This window comes from Fundulus heteroclitus, chromosome 19 (genome assembly GCF_011125445.2).
Source record: "Fundulus heteroclitus isolate FHET01 chromosome 19, MU-UCD_Fhet_4.1, whole genome shotgun sequence".
Lineage (NCBI taxonomy): Eukaryota > Metazoa > Chordata > Actinopteri > Cyprinodontiformes > Fundulidae > Fundulus > Fundulus heteroclitus.
Window position 1 is genome coordinate 5,250,998 of NC_046379.1, and position 14,450 is coordinate 5,265,447.

The window sequence follows — 14,450 nt, forward strand, 5'->3', positions numbered from 1 at the left end:
TGTATGATAGTACCATGCATGCCCATGCCCCCTTTTAACCTATCACAAAGAAGCCACACACTTCTGCAGCTATTTCTAAATGTGACTCATTTTTTTTTTCTTTTTTCTTTTGCATGAAGTTTTCACAGCGTACCGCTACTCATTCTGAACCTTGTGTGCGGCAGAAATAAACAGCGGCTGACTGAGGCCGCCGATGCAGGTGGCAGAGGAGCTGATCCCAGTGAGCGATTAGAGGCCTCTTACCATCAAACCCAAAAGGAGCTCAAGCTCGTCTTATTAAAAGGTTATCTCCTGTGAAAAAAAAAAAAGAAAAAGAAAAATTAAAAGTAAAAAATCAAACTGAAATGCAAAGTATGAGCAGGCTCTGGAAAACAGCTTGTTGGCCAAACCACATACCACCCAGAGCAGTTCGATCAAGCAAGCCGCAGCTCCACATGCCTCGACACACACACACACACACACACACACACACACACACACACACACACACACACACACACACACACACACACACGCACGGCTCCTGCATGCAGACACATGCAAAAATATCTACCCCAATACTAAAATAGGCCCGGGGAGGTTGCACCTGCACCTGTGCCCTGGTCCACACCTACACACAGGTGTCAGGATGTGACACATACACACAGAGAAAGAGAGATAGCAGAGAGGGAGGGAGGGGGGGAAACAAGAGCGGGGTTGAATCACACTACTGCGGTCGACCAGAAAGCTTTTTCTAGATATCATCTCTGTATTTTGGATTCTAACCATGAGTGTGATTTCATTTTTAACTCCACTTTCACAGCAGTGTTTAATTTTAAAAACACGGCGCACAGAAAGGCTTCCGGGGATTTCTTGGCTCTCTTCTAAACGCGATCATAATTTGAAGATGTTCAGCAGAATGCTTTTTTTTATTATTATTTTTAATCCTAATTGTGGTTATGCAAGTAAGTGGGGTGACGGTTCCAGACAGGGAACCTACATGGCTCTGAGTTTCTCATTCTGCTTTCCAAAATGAGTCCTCGTCCAACGTGTTTCTGAGTCAGAGCCATTTGTCCCTCACTGCTGTGGCACGTCCCTTCTCAGTCGGGGCAAAATAGTTTATAAATATAGCACAATATGGTGGGCAGGCCTGTGCATAGACTAATACTGACATATAGATAAAAGACGAGCATGCAACATACGCAGAAGTACAAAGGATACTGGTTTTATTGTTTCTAGATTGAGATAACAGAAGACAGCTTACATTGTGTCTTTTAGCAAACTTTGCTTAAACTCTTAAAAATAAAAACAAAGTAAAACTGGATAAAAAAAAAAAAAATCAAACAATGATTTCCTGTTGATGATATAAAATGTTTCACAGCAATTGTGAATCTACTGATCCAAAACACGAGGAGATTGGTTCTCCGGTTGTTTTTATTTTGGAAGTTTTACATGAGAAAAGTCGTTGCACTTAATTTACAATAATTTTTTTAACATGAAAAAGACAACTGGAAGTCAACCATGTTTAATAAATATCGCCACCTTGTGGACATTGATTGCAGCTGCAGTCTAATCATTTTGACTTTTCCCTTTTTAACCACATCAGGTCTCTCTTTTTTTGTATGTGTGTGTGTTTATTAACCTTTTAATGTCTTTTTATTTTTTGTGAAAACCCCAAATTGCATTGGTCTTTATATAGAAAGGGCTTTCACAGCATACACACTGTGGCTGAAGCTCATTATATGTCATTGCAGGTTTATTAAAGGTGTTAATACATGTGTATAGCCTAACAGTTACATAAACATACACATGTAAACGCTTGCTGGCCATTGTATTAGGTACACCTGTTCAGTTAACATAAACAATGACTTAACTCAGTCAAACTAAACTCATTAATCACCCAGATGTGACGGCTTGCTGGTATTGAGTTGGTGGAAAATGCCTTGTTGTTGTCAGAGGAGAATAAGCAGATTGGTTGGACATGGTAAGGCGCAGGGAGCTCAAATAAACCCTCAATGCAGCCGATGAATGCAGAACGCCACGTCTGATCAAACCTACATGTTGAATGTTGAAGCGAATGGCCTACAGCAGGACAAGACCAGAGCTGGTGCCTCTCCTGTCGGCTGAAAGCAGAGAAAAATGGGCTCTATTTCTCCCATTCGCTCCAATATTGGACAATATCAGGTTGGAAAAAAAGTTTTCTGGTCCGATGACTCTCAATTAGCTGCAACATTCATATGGTGGGGGTCAGAATTTGACATTAAAAATATGAAGTTGTAAATCTATCCCGTCTTGCAACTATGGTTGGGGCTGATTGTGGTGATTTAATGCTGGGGTAGATGTCTTGGCTCACTTTGAGCTCACCGCTTGGCTGAACATTGCTTATCACCGTTACGACCGCAGCGCATCCATCGTGTTGACGCTTCATCCAGCCAGACAATGCACGTCACAAAAGGTTGGGATCATCTCCAGCTAGTTTGTTGGATACGATAAAGGGTTCACCGTGCTCCAATGTCTTGCACAGTCACCACATCTCAATCCAGTAGAGCATCTAAGAGGAACAGGAGATTCACATGCAGCCGAAACAAGTCTGCAGAAGCATCATCATGGCAATACAGACCAAGATGTCTGAGGAATGTTGTTGATGAATCTATTACACAAAGACTTAAGCCAGATTCTGAACCCAAAAGAGGCTCCAACCTGAGACTGGCCAGGTGTACCCAATAATGTGGCTGCTGAGTTTATATTTCAGGTTTAATACATGTGACTAATATACAAGGTAACGTATACTGCAATTAGGGGTGGGCGATATGACGATTTTGGACCATTAAAGGCGCAGAACATGCAGACGATTTGGGATGATGGTTGCATCTGTAAGGCTCATTCTATGCAGCGCTGCATTGCTTTATCAGTTCTTCTTTACCTCCACAAATTAAATTTTATGTAGCACGAGAGGATGTTACCGGAGAGCCGTCATCGTGTTGGATTTATAAAACCAAAGCACACTTTTGAGCAGAGGAAAACACTAGAGGATCAGAGATAAAATCAAACCTAGAGAAGACATCTATGAACATGTATGTTGATTTAAAAATGTCTAAACCCTTTAAATGCCTCTCTCCGTGTCATAGTCTCTTCCCTGTCCTCTTCCGTGCTTCGTGTCACGTCCAGAGCCTAAAGGCTGAAGGCCAGCTGCTCATACTGGGCAGCTTTGTTGCAACAGCGCCCAAAACGAAGCGCCGCCGTCGCTGCATGGTTTTCAGATGTTTTCAGATCTACGATGTGAAAGTGAACCGAGCAAAATAAAAAGGTGTGAGGTTGTTTTTTTTTGGGATTCCCCACTTAATCAAACCAAGTCCCCTGGTGCAAAAGCACCCTGAAATACAACCAATCTCATAAGCGTTCACACCTCTGTTAAAATGTCAGTCTTTACGATGTAAACAAAGATAAAAAAAAATAAAAAAATCAGACCACGACAGATCAGACCGAAACCTTTTCCACCTTTGATGTAACATATATCCTGCACAATTCAGCCGAAAAACAAGCAAATCTGTTAGGTGGAAGAATAGATAACAGAAAAGTATTACATTTACCACGCTTGTATTACAGAAGTACTTGGTTGAACCACTTTTTGATTGAATTCTAGCATTTTAGTCTAATTAGATTCCCACTGGTCATCAATTATAGGGAATCTGACTAAGCAGAAACAAAGTTCAGCTGTCCTGCTCGGATTTTCTTGACATTAGTTCATTTGAATCCTTTAGCTAAAGTCGTAGTATGCAGAGATGTTTCAAAGGATCCCATCTAAATGTATTTTAGATGGGATACTTTCAAAGATGGGACTAAAGTTGATGAAAAGACAAGATGGAAACTGGTGGCCAACAGCAACACGGACGTAGCTGTAGAAATGTCCGCCTTTGTTCTACGTGTAGTCATCTAAAGAAGGATGTGGACCAGCGATACCGTCACAGTCTGAAAGACCATGTTTTACAATTTGTATTTTATATACATTTGTCCCCAAATAGATTTCTTTTGTTTTCGGTTTTGTTGTGTTGGATAAATTTCAGATTAAAGGTGGAAAAATTGTAAAAAATTGGCCTTTTTTTCCCCAGAGCGCTCACGCTTGAGATCTGCTGCATGTCCCCTAAAGGTCAGCTGTGTTTCCCCCATGTTGGCAAAATTATAAAAACTTACATCAAACTGTTCATTGATGTTCTTTAGCTTAAATTCTCCACTATGTTTTTATTTCTAAGCAGGTTTTAAGTCGGTAAATTGTGGGGACAATGGTGATTTTTAATTTGATGTAAAAGATTTTTTTTGACAAATCTGTGATTTGAGATTTTTTTTTTCATATCACCCACTCCTAACTGGAATGAAGTATTTATTTTTAAGTTCATTGAATAGTTTTCCAGTTAGTAAATGCAAGCATTAATAAAGAGTAAATAAGCATTGATATTGGTGAGCTTTACCTGTATTTCGTTGATTTACCCTCTGTTGAGTTCACGTCTTTATTTTCTGTTGCTACAGACATTTAATCTAATTCTGCCACTAACTCCACTTCCTCCTCTACAAAACTCCACTTTTTCTACTTTAAGTATTTATTTTCATTTACTTTGTTCCATTGTTTTATTTTTTCTGTCAATTGTTCAGTCTTAGGTTGTCATTTTTACACAAATGACAAAATTATCATGATATTTATCATGCATATTTCCTATATTTTATTTGTATTATTATTACTTTTTATTTCTAGGGATGCTGTTTCACTTCATTGCTTTTTTGCTGATGCAAATCAACAATTTCCTACTTCTGATCATGAGTGTTTTAACGTTCTGCCTGATTTTGTGTGCAGACGGCCCTCACAGCTCCTCCTTGCTGCCGCCGAGGGGACAAGAGACCCCGGTGCCTTTAAGGCCACAGTAGCCTTTGGGCACCTTCTTCAGGTACTGCTGGTGGTAATCCTCGGCGTAGAAAAACTGCTGGCCCTCCAGGATCTCAGTGGTGATCGGGCCATAGCCTTTCTTCTCCAGTTCCTGAAGAGGAAACACAAATGTTTAAAAGTAAATCCAAGCAGCAGCAGGAGTCAAAATAAAATCATTGGTGCTGAAGCGCTTCCCAGTGGTTTCCATTCAAACGTTCACTTGTTCTTCACTCTTTTCTCCAACACCGCTGTTAAATGCATCCTCTGATTGCTAATCACCGAGAGCTAAAAGCGCCATAAGCCAACAAATTAAACAAATTGGGAAACACTGAGAAGGATGAACAAATAGAGCAATTCAGTTTTAATCCACAATACTTAAAATCATGCATTGAATTTAGTCATTACACAAGTAAATAGTTTAAAAAATATCTAATTTCATTATGTGTTTGAGTTATTTTAGTATTTATTTGAATTATTTCAAATTTCCTGTTATGACATAACAAAATAAGTCCCACCGTCAAATGAAAACATAATTTGTTACATAAACATTTATATATGTGATAAACTATTAGACTACTATAAACTATTAACATGTGAAAAAAACACCAAACATTTCTTTACAATGTCAATTAATAAAAATCAGTTAAAATTGGATTTTATTATGTGTTTAACTCATATTTATTAATTCTGGTATTTATTTAATAATTTCATACTTCTAAATGATCCACTCTGATTATCACAAGGACCACGGCTGAGCATGTATCGTATCGTTTTATAGTTATCGTAAAAAAGTTCTTATCATACTAAGAATTTGGCTTTATCATGACAACGATAAATTCCAATTAGTGGTGTCTGAAAACCTCCAAAACCGCCAGCATTGTCAGTAATGTAATTTTTCAAATGTTTTTGTACTTTTGGTTCCTTGAGAGCAGCAATAAATAATAAATAAATTTAAAAATCTAATTTATTACAGTTACTGTGTGGGGTTTGGTGACAAAATCACTGTACTTTATGTAGCTAGTGTCCGGATGAAGCCTATTTTGAACTTGTTTTCAATATGTTATGTTTATTAAATATATATATTTTAAGCACAGCATTTGTGTTTACAGGGCTATAATTAACTTGACATGCAGTCACCGCCTTACATCACGTTTGACATCATCACAATAATATCACCATATATCGTGATAAAACGTAAAGAACGTATCGCCGCCCCCCATGAGGATTATGAAATAATTAAATAAAATAGATACAGAAGTACTTTTACATGCTGTGTTATGGTTGTATTTTGGCTCACAACCCTCCTGACGATACAGCGAAGAAGAGTTAACGCTCCACAGACCGACTGCGAAGCAACAGAGTGACACTAGAAAGAAAAATCAGCTTCTTCTTATAGTGCAGCGCGCCTTCTGCGGCTCTCTGTGTAGGACAAAGCATCAAAGAGGATCCGCCCGCTTTGAGAACTCCCGAAGACATTTTCACACTCACCCTTCTCTAAACATGATGAGAGAAAACCTTCAAACGATCTAAAACCACGCTTTCCTCCACACACTGAGCAACTCTAACAGATTTATCAAAGCAGTACCTGCTGCGCTGAGCGGCTTCTTCTCCATATATAATAATTCAGGCGCTCGGTCCTCTATAGATCACTGCTGCTGGAGCTGACGAAACACGTCGGGGGTGCGCTGACACTGGCTGTGGGCAGCGAGTAGCTCTCTGCACCTCAGAACGACTTGCAGTCCTCTGGAGGTTTGTTTTGCTGTGCGGGGGGGGGGAGCACATCGAGTTCAGCGGGCATCACGGAAACGAGGCTGAGCGCGTTCAGTACGGGCTCCCGTTGTTCTCATCGGCCCACGTCCTCTGCAGGACTTTTTTTAAGGTCTAAATATTTTGTTTCTGTGAAGGCTTGAGAAAAGACCTGGACGGATTTAGCAGATTTATAGGTTTAACGCTGCAGAGTCACAGAAATGTGGTTTCACATAAAGCGCTTGTATGAGCTGGGAACGGCACAGCAATGCAAAAGAAATCCACATTTCTCCTGGTCCTTCTCTAGCAGCTGGAATTCATGACAGGAAATAATGCCGCAGTTTGTGTTTTGCCAAAATAATGACTTTTATAAAATAATTTAGTGTAAATTCTGAGGATATTTGAAAACCTCAATGAATGTAAATTAAACTGACATTATTTTCTTAGATTTACTAAAGGCTCTCTGAATTAATTAGGAATTAAAAGGCTGTTGACACATCGGTCATTTCTTATGATTTAAACAAATGTTGCACTTCCTAAACCTTTAACTCTATATTCCCGTGGCGTAAATAACTTAATAGACAATATCACAATCCTACTAGAATCAAAACGGGTGAATGTTCAAGTACTAAATCCTGACGTATGTAAGTAACTGAATATGGAAATTATCAATTGTAGCTTTTGAGCATTTAGCAAATCACAAAAATATCAAGTTTTGTATTTTGCAAGATAAGTGGAGAGCCTCGGAGGAATTTGCGTCCACCTATCGTTGCCAGAATGAATCATTCATTCATGAAAAGTCATTCATTTCAGGCTTTTCAAGGTTTTATTACACTTTTTTTTCTTTCAAAGTGGATTGATTTTACAATAAACAAGAATTAAGCGCACAAGTTTGAATTTATTGGATTTTTTTCCTAATCAATACAGGCTCAAATTCTCCCTGTCTAATTGGTTAAATGCCTCAGCAAATTGCAGAGAAACTACATACATTTTGCTGCCATCAACCAGCTCCTGGGATAATTCTGCCTGGATATTTGACCAGCATCACAGTAATGAGAAAGCGTTCTTTAAATTGGTCGGTTTTCTGGTGCAGCCCCGGCTTTTAATCAACTCCAGAGGCTTAATTTAAGCCTTCATTTTCCATCCCAAACTAGTTCTGAAGTGTGTTTGTGATCATTTTGCTGCTGGAACTCCTCCACCAAGCTGTCACCCTCAGATCAAAAGGAGGAAACCAGAAACCATCTTCTGTGCATGAGCCGCAACCCACTGGAACACCGGAGTTATTGTCCACGGTGATGAAGCTGAGAGGAGAAAAAACACTTCCTGCAAATTCCAAAAAAAGTAAAAAACAAAACAAGTGGACTTGTTTTCCGTGGTTTGAAGACGTTTTGCTTCCTATCCAGGAAGCTTTCTCAATTCAAAAAGTCTGAAGTAATGTGGAGTATCAAACTTTATACTACTGCCCAACAAAGGCCTTGTAACATGAAAATTCAGCAGAAACAGGTCCACCCTTAGTAATGGGCGGTCGTTAAAGTCATTAAGCCAGCAGACTGAACCGAAACTGGTCCACTCCTCTGTAACAAGGAGTCGTTAGCGACGTTATTAGCCTGGCTTACAGGAACGATGTTTTGATCACTCGTTTCAGGCTGAGAATTGAGCTGATGATTGGCCGGAATTAATCCTATAGCTGTATTACAATTCTGCAAATATTTAACCTCAAATAAACAGATGGTTAAAACCTGGACGTACGGTAGGTTATTCCAGAAGGACAGTAAACCTAAACACACATCCAAATTGCTTTGGGAATAGATAAATCTGGCTAACATTAGGCTTCTAGGATGGCCTCGGCCTCAATCTTACAGCAGATGTATGGACTCTACCTGTCCAGAAGAAGAGCGCTCCACTATGAAGCTAAGAGGACGGCAGAAGGTCGATGGACACAAAGAGCATTTGGCAGAAGGTCCGTCTTGCTAAGGGACTTTGGCATTTTACATCTTTCCTCACAACCTGGAATTAAAATGGAGTTTCCACCATTTATTTTAATTTACAGGGCATGCCTACAGAACAATTACATCGTTAAGCAAGACACACAATTAGGACAAAACAATAGAAAACTTCAGCGTGTGCTATGGTCCACCCGTCCCTCCAAAAAAACAGTACTTTAAAGATCCACCTCCTGTCTCTCTGAGCTCGCCGCAGCTTGTCGCTGGGATTTGTGCCCCTCTTCAACTCTAACCACAGACTCTCAACTGTATTGAGGTCTGTACTTTGACTAGGCCATTCCAACACATTTAGCTTTATTCCCTTAAACCACCAAGTGTGGCTTTAGCAGCGCACCTCAGGTCAGTGTCCGTCTGGAAGGTGAACCTCTGTCCCGGTCTCAAACCGCAGGCAGACTGATGATCTGGATCTGACGGTGCTCAGGGGGAACATCAAAATTCAGCTTTTTTTCTTAATATAAAATCACCCTGATTGGTTTCTAACAACAACGCCAACGGTCTTCATGGTCTGATGCCTCTGGGGCCTTTCTGAAAGGGTGTGTTTATACTGACAGGTCATGTGACCCTTGGATAGAAAAACATTTCACTGATTAAGTCACTTTTGAAGATAAAATTGGCGGTACCAGAACTTTTTTGGGGGTCTAATGGTGCAGGTAGTGGATAGATATGCACATGCCCATTTTCTGTTTTTATTTATTTATTCTTTAGCATACATTTACTTATTTCACAGCTCCACATTAGACTATTTTATGCAGATCACATAAGATAAGGTCTTAAAAATTAAATTACAAGTTACAATGAATAAGAACATCAGGTAAAAAGCCAAGAGTGGGGGCTGAATACTTTTGTAAGGGACTGTTAATGTTTACAATGGAGTCTGTATGTATACCATTGACCCTGTTAAGAGTAGAAAACATACAAAGCAAATTAAAATGCACTCAATTGTTGTTTTTAATAATGATAAAAGTTAAATCTAGGCAGGAAATAGACTGATTTAAATAAGTCATTAATGGTGAATGTATGTAAACTTATGACTTGTGTAAATTGCAACAAACATACCAGCAACAGATAATGAAAATATTGTACATTCCCGCACATTTTGTACCTGTAAGAGTTTTGAGATTACAGATAATAAAAAATAAAAAAGAGCTCAAAAACTGGAATGTTTTGATTTGAAGGACCTGATGAAAGGAGTGCGGGCGTTTAAAGATTCACCAAAGTCTCACTACCCTGGCACAATTCAACTAAGAGAAAGATGAAATTTTCATTTGAAGAGGATTAAGATCAGATTATGGAGGAAAAGGTCAGACAGCTTGTTGAAAAGTGTGCCGTGGGCAGTCTGAGACCTTTCAGCGAGATATCCATCAGAACCAAAGTGCTCAAGAAATCCCAGCAGATGAAAAGGAAACATTTCTGGACTGCTCTGAGAAAAAAAATAGGCCTCAGTTTCATCAGCTTAATACAGATACTGGAAAATATAACTCTGAATTCCAACAATGACCTTGTTTTCTTGTTTTCTCCCAATGAAATTATCACCCTAACCTTCACTCATTTATTATGTGGACCCGTTACACAAACAGTGATATATTTCAAACATTTATTTCTGCTTATTTTGGTGATTCTGGCTTACAGCAACAGCAGTCTGTGTCCTTGTACTTTTGCATGAACGACTGCATCAGTGCAGTGCGGCATGGAGATGATCTAGTGGTTCTACTGAGGGGGTCAGGAAGCCCAGGTCGCTGTATTATCGGCCTTCAGCTCGTCTGCATTGTTGGCTCTGGTGGTGAGGTTTAGGTGGTACATAGGTGGTACCTGAGATATCATGGTCATTATAGCAGCTACTGGTCCTCTTGGCAGTTTTGGCACAAGTCCTGCAGGAAATCTAATCTAGTATCTCCATAAAGCTTGTAAGCAACAGGAAGCATGACATGCTCTAACAGGTCCTAGACGACTGCTCTTATTGACTCCTTAAATCATCACCGACTGTGAATTTCTCTCACTCTGCTGAGTTCTCCTACTGCTCTCCAATTTGCATTGCTTGATATTTATTTCATCTTTTACCTTTTTGTTCTCTGTCATTTTTCTCTTCATAGAAGGTACGCCTGGTCTGGCGTTCTGTTAGCTGTGACATCATCAGGGGAGGCAGATCATCCACTATTACCATCTAACATAGAAAGTACTCCTGGGTCAATGTGAGCTTCTGTGCTTTCTGTGTCTCTGCTCTGTCTTCTCTAAGCCCCAGTGGGTGGAGGCAGATGAGCGTTCACACTGAGCCTGGTTCTGGTTCTGCTGGAGGTTTTCCTTCCCGTTAAAGGGGAGTTTTCCTCTCCACTGTCGCTTCATGCATGCTCAGTATGAGGGATTGCTGCAAAGCCATTAACAATTTAGACGACTGTCCACTGTGGCTCTACGCTCTTTCAGGAGGAGTGAATGCTGCTTGGAGAGACTTGATGCAACCTGCTGGGTTTTCTTAGAGAGGAAACTTTCTGACCAACCTGGAGGATCTGATGGAATCTGACTTTGGAAAGTGCCTTGAGATGACGTGTGTTGTGAATTGAATTGGAAAGGTCGCTGTTCTTAAATCAACAGGACTACAGAACTCAAGGTCCAAACTCCAAACTCAGACACAGCAATCTGTGAACAACCAGCGTCTTTAGCAATGACCTTTTACCGCTCAGCCTCGTTACAGAGGCAATGACTGCTGGGCCACTGTACACCAGCAGCATTCCATTTCATTGTATAGAGCATAATATTTCAGTATTGAATATAAAACATTTCTGAGAAACATTTTTTTTAATAGTTCTAATCATCAAATAAGCAGAAATAAATCACTCTATGTGTAATAACTCTAAATATGATGTCCTTTTTTGATTGTAATCACAGAAATAAATGCACTTTTTAAGACCTTTAATTTATTCCAGTGACAGGTAGTAGGTTGAGGCAGGTGAGGCAGGGCCTTTTATTTTCCTGTTTTACTTTAACCTAGACTGAAAACATCCGGTCAGGATGTGACCAGTCCAGGGCGTCTCTCCTCACTGCCGATTATCTCCATTGAAGCACCCAGACTTTTCAAAATAAAGGCTAACCAAGTGAAGGAGATAGGTGCACAGACGTCAGGTACAAATAAAGCTGAGATATAATAAAACAACTTTTAAATTTAATCATGAAAGAGAGACAAAAAATGTATCATTAAAAGTAAAAAAAAAATCTAATTTGACCTTATATTAAATATTATTTAGTTTTTCTTGCTACTGTATTGCTGAACAATATTCAATGCAGGCTTTTCGTGGTCACGGACCTCGTAGCAGCGGTAATATTTTTCCAAGGACCCCTTTAGATTCCTCATGCTTACAGTATTTTTTAAACAGCCTTTTGTACTATTAAATACTTTAGGAATTATGTATGTTTTTCTCCACCAAATATTAGAGATTTAGTGGAGATTAGATCCTCATTCTTGATAAAGCCAAACTCGATGTAACTGTTGTCATACTTCCTAATTTTAGTGATTTGGCTTTTACGTACTTAATGAAGTGGATAGAGTTAAACATTTGTCCATTGTGTTATTTAGCTCAACCCGAACACATCCTCAGCAGCGCCTCCTCAGGCCTGGTAACATGGTTTCACGGACCCCCAACCCGTGGTTGGGGGTCCCTCACCCCAGTGTGAGGGACGCTGGATTAAAGGACAATTAAAAGCTTTTAAAACAAACTAAATATTTAAATTAAATTAGAAATTGAAATATAATGTATTTGTACATCTGACTCCAGAGGCGTCGGTGCCTCACCGGTCATGAACCTCACAGCTTTACTGATTTCTGCCTCTCCTTAGCCGTGGAGATCTGCAGAAGGCCATTCATGCCTTTGTGAGCTCTAGACTTGAAAATTCCAAAAAACAGCTAAAATATTTATACGCAAATTAAACCAGATGCTGCTCTTGAACCCTTTGGAGTAGAGGCAAAAGCTTGGTGTCGCTGTAAAGTTCACACTTTAAGTTTTAAGTTTTAAGTCCAGTACGGTGTTCTGGTAACCAGTTTTTAGCTGCTGAGGTAGGAATACACACAAGTTGTCATTTTTTTTTGCTCGTTTTCTTGTTTCTGTCTTCGACATGCAGCTGCAAGCTGAAGCAAAGAGATTCTAGCTGGAAAATAAGGGAGCCAAACGAGACTGGTCCTTCGTGTGACAGGTTCGAGATTTGAATGCATTATAATACGAAATGACTATTCTAGACCTGTTTTCCTGTAGGTATGTCTAGGTCCTCTGCAAAACTTTCTGACCTATGGTGGATAACATTGGCTCTGGAGAGACCGTGGATCAACGTGGTTGGTCGAATAAGATGTCAATGAAAGGAGGAGGGCCGAGACGAGCAGCCTGAAACAAGAGATTTTTAAATAGACGTATACGGTAGGAACTACATAACTTTGAAGACAAAAATGCGTTCTGATGGGTCGCCGGCGACCCGTTGCCAGTTAAAGGTCTTCCATCTCTTGCTTACAGCTTGCACCAAACTCTGCCGCTCACTTACTGATATAAAAATGAGCATTTCCCCGTCATATCCTCTCTGCACTGGCTCCCGGTTCAGTTTAGGATAAAGTTCAAGCTGTTGGTTTTTAAAGTGTTGAATGGCCTTGCACTGCCCTACGTTTCTGAACGTTTGAAAATCCACCAACCCCAGCAGAACTTTACGGTCTGCCGACAAATATCTGCTGGAGGTGCCTCACTCTGAGTGCAAGAAATGGTCCAATGAGCAAGACCACCCCCATTTATTTAAAAGCTTTTGCTCTTTAACTTTTAGTACTTTTCCATTCTTTTATCTTTTTTTATTGTGGTTGCATTTTAACTAGCGCTGTTCTTTTGTGCTCTGCATTTATTTGTTTTATCTAGTAAAGCGCTTTTGCCCAACACTAGGCTTTGTCGGAAGGTGCTACATAAAAGAAGTCCATTTGCATCATCATCACTACCTGTGTTTATTGTGTGACGGGAACCTTTACGGTTAATGGCTGAGGTACCCGTCGTGTCAGAGAGCAGACGTGCACTGCAAAAAGAAAACTAAAAATACGTCAAATATTCTTGAAATTAGTGTATTTGTCCTTGATTTGAGCAGGTAAATAAGACGGTTTGCCAAGGGAATGAGATGTTTGCACTTAAAATAGGAACAACTCATCTCTACACTGCAAAAAGGGAACTAAAAGTAAGTCATGCTTTCTAGAAATTAGTGAATTTGTCCTTGGTTTGAGCTGGTAAATAAGATAATCTGCCAATGGAATAAGATGTTTGCACTTAAAATAGGAGCAACTAATCTCCATCATCTTATTTCAAGTGCAATATATCTAATGATCTTATTTTAGGGGTCAAAATACTCATTCCATTGGCAGATCATCTTGTTTACCTGCTGAAATCAAGGACAAATACACACATTTGAAGAAGATTAGACTTAGTTTTAGTTCCTTTTTTGCAGTGTATCATCTTATTTCAGGTGCAGTGTATGTAATTATCTTAGTTTAGGGGTCAAAATACGAATTCTATTGGCAGATAATCTTATTTACCTACTTAAATCAAGGATAAATAGGTACGTATGTATGTAGGCCTATAGATATATGTATATATTTAAGTATATAGATATGTTTATATACTTTATAAACATATATATATATATATATATATATATATATATATATATATATATATATATATATATATATATATATATATATATATATATAGACCACTAAGAATGTAAATAAGACATCATATGCCCATTTCTATTTCCTTTTTTGTATTTTTTGGTATTCTTTTTGATCCATTGTATATATG

At 39.2% G+C, this 14,450-nt stretch overlaps 1 protein-coding gene across 2 annotated transcripts in view; it reads right to left on the reverse strand.

Moving 5' to 3' along the window:
• Positions 1 to 4,380: 4,380 nt before the first annotated feature.
• The window catches only part of si:ch1073-358c10.1 (mitochondrial peptide methionine sulfoxide reductase), a 61,141-nt gene continuing 51,071 nt past the window's right edge, over positions 4,381 to 14,450 (reverse strand). For both annotated transcript variants that reach the window (XM_012864592.3, XM_036150789.1), the window contains exon 6: positions 4,381 to 5,006. In XM_012864592.3, coding sequence (XP_012720046.2) covers positions 4,833 to 5,006 — 174 coding nt within the window. In that variant the 3' untranslated portion in view covers positions 4,381 to 4,832. The remainder of the gene's footprint in view (positions 5,007 to 14,450) is intronic.